Here is a 20,163-nt window from a genome sequence, read left to right as displayed (position 1 = left end):
CATCTCCATTTACCACATAAATAAAAGTACCCCAAAGCTACCGCATCAATTTCAGTATTGACTGCAGTTTCTCACATTGCCCAGTTTACAATCAAGTGTGTACCTTACTACCAGCAGCATTCAGAAAAGACAAAAAATTTTGAGTATTAATTTTGCCATGGCCATGCAGCCAAATCCTGATCCTCTTACAAAACTCTATCAGATTTTGTTACTAGGCCTGGAAAGAAGGCCTACATCTATGCAGATGTGTGAGATGCATCTCTCCCCTGCCTTGCCTTTGAATGGCAGCATCTCAAGCAAACCCCTGCCCCAGGGACATTTGTCAGCCAGGTGTAGTATTCCATGCATTCAGGAATGTTATTGTACCTCATAACATGTGAGGTGTTGCATATTAGGCAAGGTATGGGACAGAGTGACATCATCTCAAGGTGATAAACTTCACTGTGCTGGCTCACCTGGCCTTCAGGCCAGAGTAAGCAGCTTGATCAGGTAACTAGGGGGAAGGCAGCTATATATAAATAAAAATGGAAATGGTGAGTTTTGAAATGCAGAGCCTAAAGATGTAGCAACATCAGTGGGCTGGGATAAGCATCTCACACATTGGAGAATGACAGGCTTTGCTGCTCTAGAGAAAGGCTCACAGCTCCATCAGATATCCTGCTCCCCAGGCATGCAGGCTCAGAGCCTTGCTGTTTTCTCCGGAGGCCACATTGCTATCCTCTTTAGAGGACTTGTTAATAGCACTGCTGTTTCAAAATGCCCAGGGAGGCAGAAGTGCAAATTCCCTTTTTGAAAGGGAAAGCTAATGGAGCACATTCTTCTCACTCATGCAGAGGCCATATCAAGATGCAAAATTCTGCATTTTCATTTACTGAGACAGTGGGTCTCTTGTAAGAACAGAAGAGAGGTAGATACTGCACTGTTTAAAAATAGTTTTTGAGAGAAGAGTGAAATAAAAGACATTATTCCTTTCTTGTCTGATAGGACAAGAAAAATGAAGAAATTACCTAACTTATTCTAAGATCATGCCCTTAGGAGTGGTCTATAACTGATGCTTTTGAGAAACAAAAATAATATAACTGAACAGTCACAAAAGTTACAAGCGTAGAAAGTTACTCACTAAACTTAAACCAGTTAATCATTGGCTTGTCTCCTAAAGCATGAGGTTTCTACCAACAATAGCTACAATAATGAACAACATACACAAAGAGAAAGGGTAAGTTAGTTTAACAGTAAACTGCAAATAAAGCTTCAAATGCTGTGACTTGCAAGGACAGGCACCTTTCTGATGTTCTACAACTATCATTTAAAGGAAAACCAGCCTTTTACATATCTATGATACAATTCTCTTTCAGGACGCCACCTCTTTCCAATGGTATGCATCAGAATTTCCAAAGTGCATGTTCAGCAGAGTGACCTCATTTTTTATTTAAACTTGTGCAGTGGGTGCCATCTCTTGAAACAAGACTTAAAGAAAAATCCATAAATCAGCAAACTGGCAATCATTCCCAAGAATTACCATCTGGTTCTTTCACTACAAGTGCTACTTGTTCTTCATTATTATGTCCTCTGGTTTCATGGATGTTTTCAACTTCTTTCCAGTAGTCATCCAGAGACAGTTCATCCAAGGAATCCTGGGATCCAGAGCGGTCAAATGATGCTCCATCCGGGGTCTTCTTGGAATGGTCATGGTTCATTGTATACTGGCCAGATCGACGGCTATAGACATAAGCCAAAAAGCAATTTTTGGTTAGCATTTTAAGAGACAGGATATAACATATCCTGTGAAGGCAGTTATAGTAGACTTATGCCAAAGCATCAAAGCAAAGTTCTGTCATTACTTTTAATATCTGGAATATATTTTTTAATTTGACATTTCTGCTTAATTTAACGTTTCTTCATATCTCTCAATCCAGAATGGCACAGGAACCCGCATTTAAAAAGAAATAATGTATTCAAATTCTAGTAATTCAAGTTATACCAAATGTCTAATTTAACTCACAACAGTCAGTTCCACAGACTTCATGGTATGCACCTAGCACCACGATTTATAAATAATTTCACAAAAGTGCCTTTCTGCCAGAGTAAATTCCTATAGCTTGAGAGTACCGCTACTATTTTCCTTCACTATTCTGCTTTTATTTTTTACCAATGTTTAGTCTGGTGTCTATTACCTTAATTACATCTGGGAAAGGACAAAGTAGAGTTACTGAAGTTACAGCTTGTGAAATAAACTGGAGAGTCCAAATGCTTAGCAAAGGCCAATCTTTGTTTCTATTTTGCTTTCTCTTTGACTGACAATTTACGTTTTTTATAGACTGATGTTACTAGTTTATGGTTCACCCTGCCAAAAGTATGTTGCTAAGACATTCAAAAGAGATCTTTCATCTTAAGCATAGCTGTGACTAGAAAAAAAGAAATGAACAAGCTGAAACCTCCAGATTTTATTTTGACCTCATTAAGTTGCTGGCAAATTCCACTGATCTAGAAAAGAACTCCTCTTAAAAGCTGCAAAGATTATAATGATGCCATTGAACTTACAGGTTATTCTCATAGCTAAATACACCAAACAAAAAGCCATAAACTGATTCAGAGTTTCACTGCATTAAATGAGTAGCAAACTGATCTAACTTCAGAGTTGGCCCTGCTTTGATTAGGAGGCAGATAGAACGAGACGATCTCCAGTGATCCTAAGGCATTCTAAATCTTGCTCTGCTCCCATGGCATTACCTCTAAATTATCCCTTGTATTACAAAATAGTAAGTTATTAACTTTTCAGGAACAGCTTCAGATGCCTTTTATGTCTAAATTTGTCTCCACATTCTAAAAATGAAGGCATGGTCTGGGGTTTAATAGTAAATATCAGTTATTCTGAGAGAAAAACATATCAAAGATCAAGCATTGTGGACTTATCACCATGTAAACCCAGTAAATTAAGCCCTACCTTCCCATTTGGCTGACATTGCAAGTTTATCTAGAATTAAAACAAAAGCAAGTCCTTATATTGTATTTTGAGACAACTGATGCTTGTTAGCTGCCCCTAAGTACAAAAGCCATACCTTTCTCTCTGAAGATAAGCCCCTTGTGTGTGCAAGTCACAAATCCTTTCACACCATATGTGCTTGGCTGTCTGATAAGGAGTATGAACTACATGAACTTTGGCTTTAAAGGTAAAGAGCCTTATGGAAGGACTATGAGTTTCCACCAACCCTGACTCTCTGCTCCAATTAAAGTTAATAAATGACAATTAATTACCAAGCTAATATGCACCCCAACACCATTTTTTAACCTGTTCTTATTTGAAAGCCCAGGAAAAAAAATTATATAAAGGAGTATTTAGCTTCCGCATCAATGGCAATAACAGCTTGCTAGTAGTGCATGTTAACAAATAAATACAATTTCTCCTCTAAATCAGTCTTAAATTTATGACAGGTGTGTCCAATGTGTGACCTGTGCTGCATGTGAATCCAACACTAATCACTGCAGAGAGATGTTTATGGAGCCACATCCAAAGCGTCCCCAGCTGCCAACAGAGGTGTCCAGTGTGGCTGAAGCCTTTGCCCAGGCTGCCTACCCTCCCGCGGCTAAAGGTTTCAGAGCAGAGTGGGTCCCTCTCAGAAACAGACTCTGTACACTTGAACAGCAGCCTGAGGGAGGTCAGATTTCAGCTTATCATCCCTTGGTGTAAACCTGCGGAGCTGCTTGGCAGTTCTTCAGTGGCTTTTCACCTTTGGAACAACCTGCTCTGGCTGACCCACCTCGGCTGAAATTTAACCACCACAGCACACCGTGTAAGGGAGAAAACTAACAGATCAAATGCATTAAACGCACGCACTCTGGGGGGCTCTGCCAGGCTGAGGTGGGATGTGCTGCAGCAGGCCCTGGCTTTGTGCCACTCTTCCAGGGCAGTGCTCTTCCTGTCCTTCCAAAGAGACCCAGCTCATTACCTTCCCTAGACTAAGCCCTGTCTCAGAGAAGTCTGTGTCCAGAAATGCAGAGCTGACAGTCAGCACAGAGCACTCAAAGCCATTTTTGGGGTCCTATGAGCATTTGCTGTACATTTAAAAAAAGGCTCCATTAACTCTCAGAGGCTTCTCTCAATCCTTCAGCCAGCCTGCTCTACTCAACCAAACAAAAGCTGCTTTTCATGCCAGGCTCTTCCCAGCCTGGAATTTCCACCTCTCACTAACAAATCAGTACAGCAACTCACAATTTTGAGCAGGCAGTAATGCCACTTCTCATCACGAAAACCTCAGAGAGAGGAGGACACAAATGACCAGAGGAGCCTTCCAAGAAATATTCACACAAAAACGTTACTTCTCTCATGCAAATTTCTCCTCCAAAATCCATGTTGCTTCAGCCCCAGTGCCAGCAGCACTTGGGCTTTTTGGGTGCTAAAGGCCACAGCCTGGACTGCTGCCACACTGCTCCCCCCTCCACTCATCAATTCCAAATTTTCCCTCATCAGACGTGATCAAACCCTTCTCCCTAGTTTCTGTTTAGACTTTGCAAACCCCTTCAAAGCCACCCACATTTGTCAAAATCCATAATTCACCTTTCAGTGGACAGAAAGAAGCTCAGCGTTGGAGAGAACTATTAAAACTTCAGCTGACAAAGGTCAGGTCTCATTTTCACTTCACTTGGTTCGATGTTTCCTGCTTTACACACCCCACCAGTGAAAGGTGCAGTGGCTCCAGTGAGTCCTCATCTGTGTCCCTCCTGTGAGCCCTTGTGCACAGAGGCACAAACAAGACCCTTTGAGGATAATGAGGAGTCTTGGTACCAAAGTGCTGGTGTAGATGAGAAAAGAAAGATAATCTTTAAAATTCACACCATAGGTTACTAATTAACATTTTTATTTTTAGGTATCTGCCAACAAGACCAAGAACATGGGATTTCTGCTGTGACCTTCCACTAAATTCAATCATTTTCCAAACATACGCTCAGTAAGCACTAGTTGCTTATCACACAGTAAAAACACACAGGTGGGAACAAGTTAAGGCCAAGAAAAAAGAGAGCAAGGGAAATTCAATACATCTTAATAGTTATATGAAAATCTGGAAGATATTTTTAAAAATAATAAATCCTACACTGACAGAAAGACTCAAAAAAAAGGTTTAAAAAAAGTATTTCAAGTACCCCATGTTGAAAGCTTTAAAATTTTGTAGAAGACTTCTTCCTAAAAACTATTAGTAGCAAATAAGCACAGTTCATTTTTTAAAAAAAAGAAAAAAAAAAAAAAACACGCTAGCACTACAGTTGCAAAAAATAGGTTACTTCCTCCACACATTCTTAATTTTTTAGGTGTTCAGTGTTTCCACTTAAAATCTGAAAAGTGTAGCTGCTCTTCATAAGGAGATCTCTTCTCTTTCCCCCAGAAAATGTAAGCTACTGCTAACAAACGCTGTCACTTAAAAGTAGTTTTCAAACAGTTTTCCTACTTATTAAGGATTTCATGTTACTAAATAGTTGACTCTCCACAAGTTGTTTTTTTTCCCCAAGAAAACCCATGTTTCCATTAAGGAATTCACTAACAACACTCTCAAGCTCTCTGAAAGTCTTTTTATCATCTATTTCCAGTCATTAGTAAATAGATTACTTTTCAAATAGCTTTACAGAGAGCAGTGTAATACTCTCCTTTCCAAATTACGCACCCAGTTCTGACCTCTGATACTCAGACACACGCCCTTTGCAGCCCATGAGACTTCTGCCTGTTTATCTCAGCACAAAACTGAGCCCCCAGATATAAAGCCTGTTCTTCAGTACAGTTATTGCAGCCTCTTACCAGAGGTCATCTTATTTCCCACCCACTGGAGATGCATTTATTTATTAGAAACATCAGGGATACAAGAGGAAGCACTCAGGCTCTTCCAGAAGGGACCCATTAAAAACAGTTCTTGTTATGAACACCATTTGTTACATTTACAAGGAAAGAAACCAGATTTGGGTTATTTCACAAAGCACTGATGAGCTTCGTGTTGTGGCAAGTACTTGAGGGAGAAGAATTGTGTGAAAGTATTTTCATCAGCCTTTCCTTTTTGACCAAATGTCCTTCCTCAGCCTGAAAAAAAATATGACTTTTCACACTAATCACTGTTGTAGACCATAATATGAAGGTGGTTTTTTTCAAGTTCATCAGCCTGATTTTGTTTTCATCAGAAGTAACTTTATAGTAGTGTTGTTGCCTTTATTCCCTATTTTCTTTCTTGTGAAATCCAAGTCTCCCTATCTGTTCCAGTGGCCCTTTAGCAGTCCATAAGAGATACTTGTCATCTGCAACTACAGCAGCTGGAGATTAATCAATCTGTAAGGTGAACTTTCACTGGCATTTCAGATAAATTCAGTTTGCAGAGAGCTAATTTTGCTCTTATTTCAAGAATTAAGATCCTGTGTTTTAAAACAGTGTGTAATGAGAAAAGGACAATCCTTGTCATTTCTACAGTGCTAGCCACTAATTTGGATCTAAATATGATCTTTGTACATTGCTATACAAACATCATAACTATATAGGTATGCATGTATTAGATATGTAAATATACTGGGAGGCAGAAACTCTAAAGGCAAGAATGTTCATGGTCATGAAAACTAGGGAATTTAAATACACTATTGAACCACACATAATAGATTAAAGCTGTTGAAAGAGAACTGGAGTTCCTCTGGCAGGAATATTACAGGAGAGCTCACAAACCCCAGAAAAGGACAAAGGCCAGTTAATAAATACCGTATGAACATAAAGGAAAAAGATACTAGTCTCTGTAATCTGTTTTCTTTCTGAAAAAAAGCAACAATGGATGAAATGCAAGTTAAAGAGAGGAGTGGGAAACACCTTTTCTGCCCACAAGTTAGGAATTCCTGCACAGGATTCTTTTTTCCACTCCTGCCAAATTTTGGAATTCAAAATTCAGACCTGGATCTTTCCTGAATAAAAATGGTCATGAGTATAAAAAGTGTTAGGGGCGGAACAAGGGAACAGACCATCTGATAAAGTACAGGTTTTAACCTCAATTAGGACTCAACTGGTGTTAAACAAGTATGGTCCTCTTTCCACAGCTGCCTAACAAAGCCTATGAAATTTTCAACAGTCTTCAAACAGGTTCCAAATGGAAGGTCTATTCAATGTTCTTCAAAAACAACAGTTTCAAAAACATTTGTTTGTATCAGTTACTTTCCAAAATTGAGAACAGTGCAAAAAAAGCACTGCATTATCAAGTGATATAATTGGTTGTCAAACTGGGCCATTACACCTCCTTAAGCTGCATGCTGGACATACAATCCTTGTATGCTTGGCCTTGAAATTTTTAAGTAATCCTGGCCATTAACCACTGCTATTTGGATTCTTGTACAGGCAATGTCTTGCACACTGCAGCCTCATCAGACACACTCTCTGGCACCCCAATAAACTAGAATTTCCAGCATTACATAAAATGACAAAACCACATCTGACTACAGCTACATTACAGCAGCAACTTCCAAAATGCCCACACAAAGGGAGTCATCGCTCCCCAAACCAAACATTTGGCCATTTCTATAAAAGCTATTAGTAGCATTCATTATTGTAGCCATATATCAGCTGATAATGAGACTCCCTGACTCTGAGCATCATACCAACAAGTGGTTAGACACGTTATTGATCTGATAAAGAAGATACACAAAAGCTGTGAGAGGGGAAAAACAAGTGTATTTGGACCAGAGAGGGGAAGCGTGCTGTTCAAATTTATGGTGCAAATCGTGACAGAAACAAGAATAATTCTGAAGTCTTTCATCACTGGAGTATTACAGATCGAGATCTGAGCCGCAGTAAGCTGCAAGGCAGACCAAAGGAAGGAAGGTCTCCCGTTGTGAGTTTTTGATAGACTCCTGCATTGTGGCTATAAACAGAGTAGCACTCTCAAAACAGAATTATCTTGTTGACATAAGAGTTGTAAAGTTAAGCAGAAATTTGTCTAGGTTTGTACAAATGCTAACTAGATTTAAGCGAAAAAAAAAAAAAAAAAATTGTTGATGGGTACTGTGACCTATTTTGACAACTGTTTGCTGAGCAATCACATCCATGGGATGCTGTACATTTCAACACAAACACAGGACTTCCCAAGTCCTTTCAGATCTAAACAACTAAGGAGAGGGAAACAATGTTGCTCCTCATCCCAAGGGCTGAGCTACAGAAGTCTGGGAACAAGTAAAGCTCCTAAGCCTAAACCTCCCCCCACCCCTCCCCTCCTCTCAAGAAGCCAAGTAGCACCATGAGGTGCAAAGACTTCTTAACTGAATTACCAAAGATAATCTGAAGGCCACAGCAGCTGTCTGCCTTGAGATCCCTGTTCTTGGCTGAGACACTGGCCTGGGAAGTAATTGCCAGACCTTCCTACAGCCACAGTGCCTACCAGAAAGAAACCCTGATCTCTCACAGTTTCTAGACAAAGCTTCATCCCAAAGATCAGACATGCAGATAACAAAAGGCTTCGACTCCAAGGATGAATTAAATGAAAAAAGTTTTATTATCAAATCACGTATTCTAATGGTTTCAAACTAAACTTGAAGAAATTTCTTTCTATCACACCACCCCTCTGCACAGTATCCAGTATTTTGCAGTGCAACTTTGAGCATCTTTTAAAGTCTTCTCTTAAATAAAAGATCAAATTATAATAGCTGTGCCCATTAAAGTAGGTTGTTTTAAAATAACTGGAGTTTGAATAAAAGCAGAGTAGTGGCACTACCTAATTGAAGTTAAATTATTTTTTCTTATATGTAAATGTCTTCATCTTTTTATATGGCTTAACACATTCAAAAGATTCTATTTCATGGATAGCTAAAATCTCCTGTCAAACAAAAGAAAATATCACTAGCTTTCATGAGCAGCAGGTAACCCTCAAGTTATTGCCTTACAAGATCCAGGCCTGGACATTTGGTGCCCTAAACAATGCAAAAATATTTCCCACTTCTGCTTCATACCTTTCAGAACGCATGAGAGAAACTTCAGTCTGGGCTCGTATTTCTGCTTTTCATTCTAGCTCCTAAATCCTGTCACTTGCAGCAACTGTATTCTTTTCTTTCTTCCTTTTTTACCATTTATTCTCTCCACGACTGATTGCAACTTCTCCTACAACTCAGTCTTTGCAAAATAACAGTAACAAATTAATGTAATTTATAATATTTTTTATTAAATTACACTTATCACTCTTTTTTTCCTAATTTAAAGGATTTTATTTTGGCTGCTGTGTGACCTCATGGGACATTTTGAATGTCTATTACAATAAAACTTGTCCAAATTCCCCTCAAGCTCCAAAGAAAACCTAGAGAAGCAGAAACTGAGGCAAAGCTCTCTTGTCCTTCAAAAACAGAGTGATTGCAGAGAGGGTATGAAACAGTACTTTCTAAATGAGCATAAAAAAGGCTGAGCAAGGAGAATCAGGTCCCTTAGGATTTTTCATAATACCATCAGCTGCTGTTAATACCCACTCAAAACTGCTCTAGAGATTAAGAAACCCAGTAAAAGAAAAAGAAAAAAAAAATGCCTGAAAAAAAAAACCAAAACAAGTAACCAATCAAAAAAAAAAAAAAAAAAACCAAAAAACCAAAACCAACAAAAAAACCCCAAAACAGTCTGCCATTTTAAACCTTTCCCTGGATAATAAATACAAAACAGGCCACAGTTAGGGTAACCAGGCTATGAATCGAAAAAGTATATATTTATACACTGTACTGTTTCCAGCCACATCCTCATTACTATTAAATGAGGGTTTTTTATCTTAGTGAATTTACTTTCTTCCTTTCCTAACCCTAACAAGTCACTGAAGAAAACAGCAAGGAAATTGTGGCAATGACACAGGCTATTACACTTAGTCTTCTAATCCACTGCACCAGAAATGGGGGATTCTAGATTTGATGCCAAAACTTAATCTGCCTGAATTATATGCAGCACTTCCAAGAATAATAAAATATTTCATGGTGTTTCCTTTAATAGGACCTTATGTTCCTACTCAGCCACTTAGTACTTCTGATCAGATAAATTTTAATTATGGTAAACTGATATACATACACCCTATCTAAAATTATGGTATAGATCACTGGCCTCTGATTGATGATGTGAAATGATTTATCATCGAGAAAGGTGTTTAAACTATAACATTTATACTTTGGAACATTTGCAAAAAGCGTTACTTGATATGCCATTCCAGATTGTTTCAGAATAAATATGATTTTGTTCCACTTCACAAAAAGCTAGAAAGAATTTGGGATTGACAGCTGCAGTCGTGAAGCCTGTCCCTCCCAAAATTACCGTATCAATTGTGTTACCTTGGTTTTTGGGAGCCTCCTGCATTCCAGTGTTCATGATGCTCAACTTATTTTCTGGCTTTATTCTTCAACCATAAAATATAGATGTCTGCTTACTTCTTTTAGTGAAACATGAGTCTCACAGACATAGATTTAGGGCTTTACACGGAGCATCAGAGGAGCAGTATCAAAAGAAACCAGTTTGGTTTACCTCTGCATTGACAAAATCAAGCAAATTGATCTGTCTCAGGTCCTGCCAGTCTGACCCTTTTAATTCTCGTACCACTTCAATGAATATTCTCAAAAGTTCTGAAAACACACTCCTCTTTTTTGCCCATTCTGGTTCAAAGCCATATATTTTAGAAAGACAAATAGCTATTCCTTGGAGTGCCAAACCCACCAGAGGAGAAAAAAGGGCAAGGGAACCTGGGTGACCTGCTGTATAGGTCCAGTCACACAAGTGGCACTGGGTTAGAAGCAGGTTTACAGCTTGTGGAGGCTGTTTGAAGAGCTGAAGTGCTTACAGAACTGCAAATATCACTGCACAAAAACAGAAGTCATCCTTCAAACACAGGAGACACACAGCATATTTCCCTTACATGCAGCCCTAATTGTGTTTAAAGCTCTTGTTTTAAAGAAAATGTATTGCCCAGAGCTAGGAAAATTAGGAAAGGCATGGCCTCACTCCAGCCTCCTTTTTTCACATTTTTGGTTCTGACCCTTGGTGAGTTGATCTACCTTCCTCATTCCTTCCAAATGCCTTCTTCATACAGACACAGATGTTTTTCTCTGCAATTTTGATTCTTTTCATGCTCTACAATTCCTACTGCTCACAAAATTTATGCAAAATATATTCTCTGTAACAACTTTTATGCTGCTTATTGGAAAAATATTTGAAAACATAATATACATTTCAAAAGTACACTTTTTTTTTTTATCTTCAAGAGAACCACTGGAACTAATTTTGTCCCAAAGAAGAGAATAGAGTCTGTGTAAGATTACTTCAGGCTCCACAAATATCAAAGAGAATACACCAGGAAGTGAAATAGATACAGTATTTGTAATTCCATTATTGAGAGGCACAGAGAGGAAAGATTTAAATAATTTATTTTTCTTTTCACAGTGGAAAAAATAAGCATGGCAACAAAGCTAGATTTAAGCTATCCTGGCAAATACCAAGACCATCTAGTAAAGTACAGTTACAGCCATGAAATTATTATGGAGCCACTTTCGTCCCTTTAAGAACAATTAACTTTCTAAAAGCATTAGCTGTTACTATGTTTAAGGCCCTATTAGTTAGATCTATAACCCTGTTACTTGCAAATATAAGGCCTACAGCACAATACAGTATTTTTGTTTATGCTTGAAGGCAATTGGCACACATTCCTAGTCAGTTTATTACATTAGAATCCTTACATTCAGAATAAATCATAAATTTATTTGTATAAGCATTCCCAAACAGCAGGCATTGAAATCTGTGCAGGATTGTAAAGATAGTTTGTAGGGAAACTGTTTTCATTGTCCAAACAAACCACCAATAAAGACCTAATAAGACAAAGTAGGTAAAGGTGCTCTCAGAGAAGCTGGAGGAGGAAGCAAAAAGGGTCCAGGAGAGCAGCACATGAAAGGCAGGCCAGCACACAAGTATACTGAAGGATGCAGGTCTGTTCAGAAGCAACATGACACTGAGAAAGCTTTTAAGAAGCATCCTTAAAGGATAAGAGAGAGTGAGGCCTCAAGGACACTGAGGGATGGTCCATCTGGGTTCAATTCAGGCTCACTGTAGGAAGGAGGTGTTTGCAACTAGGTGGTTGCTGGGACTTCAGCTGCTAACACAAAAACCTGCAGATGTTTCTGCACATGAGGCAAACCTTTAAGGAATTCCTCCAGCAGGAGTCAGGCAGAGTGTGCCATGGCAGAGGTGGAGGGCAACGCAGGTCTGCCCTCAACCTGACATTCCCATCAAATCCCCTCCCCACAGAGCCACCGCACAAAGAGGGAAGCAGCAAAGTCCCCTATAAACTCAGCAAAACAGGGCACCAAGTCACAATTCTTACTTTTTATCTTTGGAGGCAATTGCTAAAAGCCATGAGCTTTTGCAGCTTCTCCTTACTTACGAAATTCCTTCTTCTGAGCAAATATTCCTGGGAAATAGTTCTTCCTGGGGTGTAACAACTGAACTGTCTGCAGCCCTCTCTGACACCTCTGCTAACAAGCACTTCCAAAGGCATGGTGTCCTACAACCCAGGAGGAACAACAATAAATAAAACAAAATTATATTAATATATTCCCTCTACCATCCCATTTCTGGTAGTTTCTAAATGTCAACAGACAACCAAGCAAGCAGGAGTAACTCAAGACAACAGATTCCCTCCTTCCCTCTCCCCTGTTGAAACCACATCTGTTTTCTGAATGTTGGCAGAGAATATATTAAAAAGTGTTATTTTTTTTCAGCCAAGCTCCCTGCAAAGCTTTACTGGTTCTTGTATGCATAAATATGTCCCTTCACCTACAAATTAAATACACAGATTTACAGCTGCTAATTTGAATATGTAAAAGCATTCATGTGCAAGTTTGGAAACCAGTGGTAGCCCTGACATAAACACCTGGTCTATAATTTACGAGCTCCAGCTGCTCCACTGTTTCACCACCATAACATAGAAAAACACCTTCTACACCCAGCAGCAATGCCCTATAACCTAAGATGTACATAACACTGAGGAAGGAAGGATCTGTTATCTGTTCTATCAGGTTCTAGAGGAGCAGTGGGGACAGGAAGCCAGATTATTCTCAGCAACTAATCCATTCTCATAGTCTCCCTTGCTAGCACGCCACCCATCACTCCTATGGCAGTGTTAACTCCCATGCTACCTGACCCCAGGTCTCAGCATCAGCACTTAAATACAAAAATGAAACTTCAACAGTAGAGATCTGGAAAAGTTTTGTTTGTTTCTCATAAGTTATTTCATAGAATTTTCATGGTTGGAAAAGACCTCTTAAGGTCACTGTGTCCAGTCGTCAGCATCCCTCCCCTCCTCACATTCATCTATATCTGTATCACCCTGCACACTAGAGCATGTCCTGAAGTGCTTCATCTAAATGGTTTCTAAATACTTCCAGGGATGGTGACTCCACAACTTCCTTGGGCAGTCCATTCCAGCACCTGACTACTCACTCAGTGAAGAAATTCTTCCCCATATCCAGTCTAAAACTCCCCTGCTGCAGCTTCAGGCCATTTCCTCTAGTCCTGTCATTATTTGCTGAAGAGAAGAGGCCAGCACCTATCTGCCTACAAACTCCTTTCAGGTAGTTGTAGAGAGCAATAAGGTCTCCTCTCAGCCTCCTCATCTACAAACTAAACATTCCAAATTCCCTCAGCTGCTCCTCATACAACTTGTCCTCCAGACACTTCACCAGCTTGGTTAATGAGATGGGAAAGACAAAGACAACATAAAAAAAAAATCAAAGAATAGGGGGGGAAACAGAAAAGAAAAAAGCAGTGGAAATTAAGAAAAGGTAAACAAAACATGCAAATTAAATACCAATAATAGGAATAACTGTTCAAAAATGAGGAAAAAAAAAAAAAGAAAAAGAAATCCCATATGTATTTTAATATAAGTTGATCACAGTTTTACACATGTAGTCCTTGTTGGTTTTTTTTTCCACTAACAGCATTACAATTACAGCTCTTTACTCTTAAATCTGATTTATTGTTGACATAACCAGTCTCCTTTCCATGGGGGTACATGGGTTGCAAGTTCATCAAAAGCTAACATGGTCATGGAAGAATGTCGTATTTTAAGGTGGCAAGAGGAAATGTTCAAGACTATTCAGAAAGGGGAGGCTGGCAGTCACTGCTTGCTCTGCAGCTGAAAAACACGTGCTGCTGGTGAAATGAGAAAAAAATTATTTCCAGAATTATGGAAGTGGAAAACCAAAAGAGCTCATACCAACGTTAAAATGAGTTTAAATTACACTCATCAAAAAGAGCATTCAGGGGGGGAATGCAATTGTTCTGGAATTTAAATATCAAATATTGGTAGCAAGTATATTTTTTAAAAAGTGTAATTTTTTTAGATGTATTAGTTATTTATATGATAATTCTTAACAAAAATAATTCAGGAAAATCCTTTGTTTTCTTTCCTAACCAACACCTCTCTCTTTACCAGCATCGCACAAACACAACATGTATTAGTTTGTAAATCAACATATAGGTGTCACCTATATTTTTCCAGCTAAATAACTCTCCATTATTATTGTCCCTTAAAGGTAAAAAGTCTGGTTTTAAAGATGGCAAGCAGTTATATAAAGCAACATTGATCCATCTTTTAAAAATTATTCATCACTATTATCCATAACTCTGCATTCCCAAACAAAAGACTCCAGCGGAGGCTCAAATGCCAGCAAAAAATGCAAGCACAAAATGACATTGTACTCTTTTAACTTTCCCCAAGAATCTAGAGGTTAAATCCCTGACTTCAACTTTACACACATTCCTCTGAGTAAACGTGGTAAAAATAGCGCAGTCTCATAACACTAAGTACCTATGATTACAGACCCCAGTAATAATCAAGGAAAATGAAACACAATGCTTCACAAATAGAGCATTAAACCTGGAATAAGGCACAACCCATATGCAGATGCTTCTATAAATACAACTTCATAATTGGGGTTTTTTTTCCATATGTACACAAGCTGTGTGCAGAAAAACAAGAGCAATGTGATACACTCTTGAGTATAACTACCCATGATTTTTAGTTACAGGACTAAGTTCCCCATGCTAGACATCTGTACTTCCCATTATGAGATGCATCTTCTACAAATGAATACCATATGTTTTTATACAGTATCACACGCACACACAAAAGCCAGCATTTGATGCATGCAATATTAAGTCACTCTTGAAGACAGCAATTTAATTAATTTGAGTATATACTATGACCTAAGCCTGAAATTTGGGGGGAAGGGGAGAAAAGAAGTGAAGACAGACTGGATGAGCCTGACCTGGGTGGACAGAGCAGAGAGATTTCTAGGCAGCAAAGGGAACAAAGTATGAGGCAAACCAGAGCAGAAGCTGCTGGAAGTCCTTCACTCTCAGCTCAGAAGATGCACTGCCTGACCATTCTGACCAGTCCCCAGCCCTCATGTTGCCTCAGCACACCGGGTAGGAGCTCAGTGGCTTTCCAGCACTGAAGCATTCCCTAGAAGCCCCTAAAAATTAGGGAAAAAAATTAGGGAACCAGCACACATCAGCAGTGCTGGGGAGCTGATGGAGAAAGTGAACATCTCTGGGCCTGATCCGGGTGACAAATGCATCCCTTGAGCTCAGGCAGGGTGACACAGTGAGCCCCTTCCTACCAGAGCTATTAAAGTAAATGCCTTATTAATATTTTCTGCACTGAACATTCACTTTTGCATTTCTTTGAATTAAAGAAGTATTTGATTTTATAAGTAGCCAATTCTATGTCAGAGGACAAAGAGTAACTCCCTTGCCAAAATAAGGCATCTGGACAAAGTGCTACATTTTCAGAGGCTATACTTGTGCTAAGAGGTTAACACAGAAATTCAAACATACACTTGTCAACATCAAAAGGCTTTGCAATGTTAAGTGCAATGGCAAGAGGAATAGAAACTACATAACAGAAAATTTACAACACATCTTAATATAAAGATTAAAAGATGATGTTAAAAGAAAGACTAATGCCCATATACCTAAATTATACAATTTTCTGAATTCTCAACTCTCTAAATGCAAAACTAGTGTGTATACTTCATAGCTTCTACCACCCTTGTTGGGTGTTTTCACCAGAGGTGCTCAGATCTTGTTACTCCCATGCAAAAATGTACAGGCATCAAGATTATCTACATCCCTACCTATAAGTGAGGTTGCAAATAAGATTAACAGAAAAAGAAACCAAAACAGCATATGCAGATGTGATTTTGATTCTTCTATTTAATAAGAACAGGAACTCCTACCAGTGATACATGGAAGATAACCCACTTGCAGAAACATCCTTTATCCAGTTGAAGCTCTTTTGGATCAAAGTCAAATTACATTGTGTATATGAAATTAGTTATGCGGGAAGACTTGGAAGGTGAGCAAGAAATAGGGGTTCAAAAGCCTCTAGGAGACCAACATAATAGAGCATGGCACAAAAAGCACCAACCTTGTCCAGAATCAGGCTGTGCACCTGTGTCAACACACATGAAAGGAAAAAAAGAAACAAACCTGCCCAAGCGAGGTTGAAGGAAAGGTTTCTCAGCCTAGGCTCAAACCCACATGAATACAGCTACACGGCTATGTGGCAGGTTTGTGGTGGTGTTGGGCTAAGGTCTGAGCATGCTGCAGTGGAGATGTGGCCCAAGAAAGCTGCCACTCAGCACAGCCTGGTGATGTGTTCACGGGAGAGGGAACCCAGTGTTGCTAAAAGAACCAAGAGAGCCTGGCTCCAGGCTCCCATGCAGTGTGAGGTGCATGCTTAGACTATAATCCAAAATTTAAAATGTCTGGAAAGACTATCATATGAGGTTGCTTATGCTGAATGCTCCATTGTCCCATTCCACCTTGTCCTTTCCCCTGCCCTGCCTCTCACTGGCAGAGCCCTGTGCAGAGGTACTGACTGATGGTCAAACAGATGTAAACACCATACACCTTCAGAAGCTGCTTCCTGAAGTACAAAGTACCAAATACCAGCTTTCACAGCATGATGCTCATAAAGTTTTCTATAAAGTTTCATGAGCAGCTCCTACTTATTAGGAGAAAAAAAAGATGGTGTTTTAGCTTGTTCTTGTATGCCCCATCCACAGTAAGAAGTTCAGAGAAATAAAGTTCTTTTCTTAGGTTTCACCTGGAAGAACAAGTATCACAGTGTAAATACACTTCTCTAAAAAGGGAAGGCTGATATAATTCAGATCACTGCACAGGTGCCTGGACATTTTAATTAGTACCTAATATTTTAAATTACTGATATTTGTATGTCTTAATGCCTTAGTCTCTTTTATCTTTAAACCAGAAAATACTAATGTGATGAAAAGTTAGGTTGTTCCTCCTAGCAGAAATCATTTAAGATATTTTGATAATCCTTCTCATTCCTGATACTGTTTTGATGTACTACCTTGAGCACTATGAAACCAAAGCAATCTTCCTGGTGCAAAGTTCAGAGCAAAGAAAGGTGTGTTTAAACAAGGCACAAATCAGCAGCCTTTCAAGAGTTTATCAGCTGACAACCAACCATCCTTTAGAAGCTGCACTTCAATTCACCTCATTACAGTGGGTGGGAATCCAAGCTGGGCTTTTGGATTTTTTGGTGTGGCAAGCTGCACAAGGCCACATGCAGATGATGAGGGGAAGGCAGGTTACCTGCAGGTCCCTAAGAGCAATGCAGGTGTCCTGCACCTTGATCCCAAAGACCTCTACTCACTCTGCAGCCCACCTTTTGCAGGTAGAGGCCATGCACACAGCTGAAACACTGAGCAGTGGTTCATAACTAAATGAGCTGCAGATAAAGCTTATGCCAGCATTAGAGTAGATAATGTTGCTAGAGACATAGAGTTGCTTTCAGGACAAGCTGTACCTGAACAGAGTAAAACTGTCAAGTACTAAGCCATCAAGTATCTTTTTATCAAATCTGAACCAATGGAGTTAAATTGCTCAGGTGAGCCTCTCACTGGATCCGGTTCTAGGACTCATAAAAATGAGTTATCGTGTCAAATTGCAGCCTTATAATGGTAATATTAAGCTGGCACAGATGTAGGTTGCTGCCAGAGTTCTGCCAAACCCCCCATTCCTGTGGGTTTCTGTCACTCCTCTTGTGCCAGGTCCGTCATTGATGCAGACACGTGCTCAGCCATATTAAGAAACTAATCTGTCTGATAATGCTTGCAAAAAAAATTGCTTTCAGTTGGATTTATTTCTTTAATTCAGCTCAACCTACTTCAGTCAGCTCAGCAGTGCCAGGGCAAGAAGAACATTGGAAGGAAACTCCAGTTTCAGTGATTTGTCCACTCTTTTCAGCCTTTACCTATTTCAGCCTAATATGGCCATGACTTGCACCCACACCAAAACTTCTGCTGGTTCAGCACAAGCCTTAGGAGGCACTCTGAGATGAAAAGAAAAAGTTTGAGGAAGTAGCGAGGCATCTCCTTCCTGTAAGGATGCTTTCAACAAAAGAAGATATTCTTTAAGTCTAGCTGAAATACAGGCTGGACTTATTTCTAAGTCTAGAAATAAGGAGAAGATGACACAGTCAGGTCATCAGAACAACTAGTAGGACACAAAAGCACAGCACTCCAAACAGGTCATAGGAATAGGGATGGTTATTCCTGCAGTGATAATACCATCACCAGTGTTCCCTCACATGGTTGTGGCAAAGGGAATCAGGCTGTATGGCCAAGCTACACTACAGAGCTGTTGGATCTATCACCCTTTGAGCAACTACCCAGAGAGAAAGCATCTTCTGCTGGCCCCTGGTAATCACAGCTCGGGTCTCCCCCTGAGAGGGGGAACTGAGGCTTCTGGTTTCTGCTCCAAGGCTTTTGCTTTATATCTGGGATCCCAGACTCATAACCACAGTAATAACCATATACAATATGACTCCAGGGGCCACTGTTAGCCTACAAGAACTTTCTGCTTGAGTTAAAAATCTCATCTTGTGCTCTCTTAAACCAGGGGCAAAGCTCTCTGTTACCCTGGATATCGTATACCCCTGGGGCTTGCTGTTGTATTTAATTAAAGGCAGAGAGTTTCTGATAAAATATTGTCTCTATCAGTGGCCTTGAGTCCCACCAACTATTGTTCTGACAGTTACATAGAAATTAGCTAAAAACAATAAACTGATTACAAATAAAATATTTAACAATGTGCTTTACTGGACACATTATCATTTAACATTGAGCAAACAATTCTCACACATCTTATTTTGCTGGTTTTCAAACAGGAAAATGAAGTCAAAATATCTGATTTCCCTAAGCCAGAGTGAAAGCTGTCTGTAGTGACTTCTGGACAGGAAAAAGATGTAGTCTGAGAACTGGCAAACTGAAGATTTGGACTAATGCTAAATAAAGCAAGACATGCCAATTGTTCTGCTGCAGTTTGGCATTGAGTATGCATGATAAGATATTAATTTATTTGGTGAAAACATCATTGTTGTTACCTTGCTGACTTCTCATGTGTGGTGTAGCTTCAACCATAACTCTAAGCACACTAAAAATATTCACATTTGCTCCTTTCTCTCCAAATACTTCACCTCAAACCATTTTAAATCCTCAACAATATGGGAGGCCAGGCAAAGTAAACATTCTAAAATATTTTTACCATCACCTTTTGGCCTAAGAAGCCTCACTAGGAAAGAATGATGTTGTAGAAAAAACCTCTGAAATTCTCATGGAAGCATTTCTAGACTAGTGGGATTGGGATGCTAGCAGGAAGGGCAGGGAACAGACTCACAGAGCAAGGTAGAATTCTGAGGAGCTTATCCTCACAGGAAGGTGTGACCAAGTAAGTAACCATTCCTGGGCATGCTTTTATTCCACTGTAATACCAGAGACTTGGTGAAAAAAAATGACTGAAGAATATGCTCATAGTTTCAGCTTCCTGGGGAGTCTGATTGGTAACTGGCATAGGTGCCATATGCTGCCTACAGTATCACCAAAAATATACCTCTAAAAATGACAGCTACAATTGTTCTTTTGAAAAGTTTTTTTATTTTACCTACATCCAAACACTTTAAAAACAAAAAAAAAAACCTCATTGCAAAACCAGCAGCCCTCAGAAAACAGTCCACTGTCATGCTGAAAATACTCAAAATTTAGGAGTGTGGAATTTTTCTTCCCCTGGTCAAGTAGATTTAGCAAGGAGTCTGGAGTGGCAGTCAGTGACCCATGCATAACAGG

The 20,163-nt window shown here is 39.4% G+C and overlaps 1 protein-coding gene across 3 annotated transcripts in view; it reads right to left on the bottom strand.

Annotated features, from left to right (window-relative positions):
• Positions 1-20,163, bottom strand: part of ARHGAP18 (Rho GTPase activating protein 18) — an 83,720-nt gene that overhangs the window by 32,828 nt on the left and 30,729 nt on the right. For all 3 annotated transcript variants that reach the window (XM_071740963.1, XM_071740965.1, XM_071740964.1), the window contains exon 2: positions 1,520-1,719. In XM_071740963.1, coding sequence (XP_071597064.1) covers positions 1,520-1,719 — 200 coding nt within the window. The remainder of the gene's footprint in view (positions 1-1,519; positions 1,720-20,163) is intronic.

This window comes from Heliangelus exortis, chromosome 3 (assembly GCF_036169615.1).
Source record: "Heliangelus exortis chromosome 3, bHelExo1.hap1, whole genome shotgun sequence".
Lineage (NCBI taxonomy): Eukaryota > Metazoa > Chordata > Aves > Apodiformes > Trochilidae > Heliangelus > Heliangelus exortis.
The sequence above is the reverse complement of the archived record's forward strand: the minus strand, read 5'-3'. Positions and strand labels throughout refer to the sequence as shown.